Source organism: Austrofundulus limnaeus, unplaced genomic scaffold (genome assembly GCF_001266775.1).
Source record: "Austrofundulus limnaeus strain Quisiro unplaced genomic scaffold, Austrofundulus_limnaeus-1.0 Scaffold1528, whole genome shotgun sequence".
In the NCBI taxonomy this organism is placed as follows: Eukaryota; Metazoa; Chordata; class Actinopteri; order Cyprinodontiformes; family Rivulidae; genus Austrofundulus; species Austrofundulus limnaeus.
In genome coordinates this window covers 1-2,870 of record NW_013953930.1, presented here as the reverse complement: position 1 = coordinate 2,870, position 2,870 = coordinate 1, and the positions used below count along the sequence as shown (strand labels likewise).

The 2,870-nt window shown below is 39.7% G+C and overlaps 1 protein-coding gene across 3 annotated transcripts in view; it reads left to right on the top strand.

Annotated features, from left to right (window-relative positions):
* Positions 1–2,707, top strand: part of kcnn1a (potassium intermediate/small conductance calcium-activated channel, subfamily N, member 1a) — a 45,746-nt gene extending 43,039 nt beyond the window's left edge. For all 3 annotated transcript variants that reach the window (XM_014032749.1, XM_014032748.1, XM_014032747.1), the window contains one exon: positions 888–2,707. In XM_014032749.1, coding sequence (XP_013888203.1) covers positions 888–1,193 — 306 coding nt within the window. In that variant the 3' untranslated portion in view covers positions 1,194–2,707. The remainder of the gene's footprint in view (positions 1–887) is intronic.
* Positions 2,708–2,870: the final 163 nt, after the last annotated feature.

The following is a 2,870-nucleotide window of genomic DNA, read 5'->3' as shown; positions in this document are numbered from 1 at the left end:
ATACAAAACTATATACTAATAAACAAATTATTGCAATGCCTACACTTTAGCTGATAATTCAGCATAGAACTGCCTGAAGCACTTAGAATTTTCTACAGAAAAACACACATAATACTAAAAATATAAACCTGTCACTGGAGGACTCCATCAGAGCTGTGAGCACTGAGAGAAAAATGGAAATCAGCAAATGAAAATCACTCCTTTCATAGCAGCAAATACAATGGTTTTCATTATTGTAATATGTAGAAATAACAGGTGTGTCTGACACAATGACACATAAACTCTCAGACAAATAATTATAATCACAAGATGTGTTTGAAAGTGATAACTAGCTGATGATAAAACAACATACCTCAGAAGAGGAAGCTTCTGCATAGGCTCCTCTTCTCTGAACCGTAGAGGTTGTTTTCTGGTCCTTGACGATCTTCCAGCCCATATAAATGTGTCATAAAGCACAAACCATTCAAACACACTTAGGCACACACAGACACACACAAACACAAAAAGAAACGCGTGGAAAAACACTAAAAATCGCTAAAAATGCACCGATTCCTGCTCGCTTTTGCTCCCCTGTTGTTTGAACGGCAAATCTCGCGATWCTATTCCGAATTACCGTAATATACCTAACACATCATACACTGACAGAAAGCTCGGAGTCTCAGCTCTCTGTCAGTGTTGGAATTTTCCAGATTGAGCGAACTTTCGCAGAGTTACGGTAGTCGAAATCAGAGCCGTCGTGGAGCCACAGTGCCGGCGTTGTCTTGGTACTAAAAGGGTGTTTTATCTGCTGGTATTATGACATTATGATTACTTTGATCAAGTTTAATTGTTTTAAATCCTCTCTGCTCCTCTGTCTTTCTCAAACGTATTTTATTTCTCTCCATTAGACCCAGAATGTGATGTACGACCTGGTGTCTGAGCTGCAGGAACGCAGCGAGGAGCTGGACAAGCGCATTGGCACACTAGAGGACAAGCTGGACTCGGTGGCAGGCAGCTTGCAGGCACTGCCCTGCCTCATCTCCCAAGCCATAACCCAGCAGCAGCAGGACTTTATGGACGGCTTTGTTCACCGCTTCCGTCCTGCGTCTCTAGCATCAGAGCGCTCGGAACACTCGGAGCGCTCATGGACTTCCACCGCACGTAGGAGGCGCTCTCCGTCCACAGCACCACACACATCTTCAGACAGTGGATGACCTCGACAAACTGTCCGTCACCCATCAGGCCCAGCCTTTCTCACAATAACACACCACCTCATTCAGTCCTATCCAAAGTGTCTCTGTACCAACTGCAAGTCCATTTCCTGGACTAATATTGAACCCGTATCTTGATCCGCAGCCTGCTCTTCACYCTTCTTCTCCCCTTTTTTCCTCCTACTTATCAACCAAAAGAATCCAAATCCTCATTCCTGTATGACTGAGCCTTTCAGCACAGGCCTGGATTAGAGCTTCTCAAAAAAGAAAACAAATAATAAAAAAACACACAAATGCATCCCCAAAAGACAAGGAGAAATAAATTATTCAAAAAAAAAAAAGAAATAAAAAAATGAGACAAAGTAGAGATGTGGTTTATGTTTTAGCCATTGTATGGCTGTTCCAGTTAGCTTTTTTGTAAAAGCCCTTGTATAGATTAAAAAAATGACTGAGTTCAAGGTCGCTGGGGTGAGAGCTGGCTGTCACACCGGAGAGTCCTTAACCACATTGGGAAAGTTGGTCTGTGGAGCCTTGGTTCACCTGCCGGTCCTCCAGGACATGGAATATCTTTGTCTACCCATCTGCTTGTTTACCTTTTTGTCTAAAGGGGAAAGTGAGAAAAGTCGTCTGATTTCCCTCACTAAAAAAGTGTCATGGATTCTTTCCTATAGTGTAGGCTGAAAGCTTTAGGAGAAGCTACTATAGCTCTGACTTAAGTTCAAAGTTTGAAAATGCACTCAAGCAGGAGAAACTGTCATGTGAAAGAATATGGCATTACTACAAGGTAGGAAAACTTTACACATTTGCCAACTTTAAGGTATCGGTTTCCTTGTTCTTACCAAGGGACAAAAAGAGCAACTATCTTTTTTAGTTACATATTGACATGTGATTTTTCAGTGCCTGAATGTATAAATAGTAGAGGGTTATTTAATTACTAATTTCCAAACTTTTTTACGATGTTAACAGTCTGAATGGAGCATTGCATTACTTTTTCAGAAACATTCCTCTCCAAAAATGTAAAAAAATTGTCTTAATGTAGTGCATAGCATTGCCTTCATTACACTGCGACTCCAGACACTTTGATGACTTTGAAAACCCGTTTTTCCTTGTTTCTATTTAGACCGTGTGGAATGAGGAGTTCAGAGAGTGAGCAGAAGTCTGACTGAGAGAATATTTGTGTGTTTGTTAGACAGATAGTTCACTTCTAGTTCAATGCTGCTCACAACAATTAAATATRAAGTAGTCTACCTTACTCACCACCTCCAATTAGAGCTTCCTGTGGTCTTTTGAAAACGGCATGGCTTGAAATACGCTGTTATACAGCCACACAGACACACATTACTGGTTGAACTGAAAAACTAACCTGATTTTTTTTTGTTTGTTTTGCATGGTTGTGTTCAAAAATGGCAATAGATCCCAATCTTCCTGGCTTGATTATTCATCTAATTTTGATTTTATTCAATTATGGTTATTTTTCTGTTGTTTGTGTATATATATAGTAATATATATACAGTCACATGAAAAGGTTTGGGCAGCCTTGTTAATTTTCCTGATTTACCTTTATAAATCATTGATTGTTTGGATAAAAAAAATCGGTAAAATATGTCATATAGAGGACAAACACAGTGATAGTTGAGAAGTGAAATGAAGTTTATATGATTTACAGAAAGTGTGCTATAA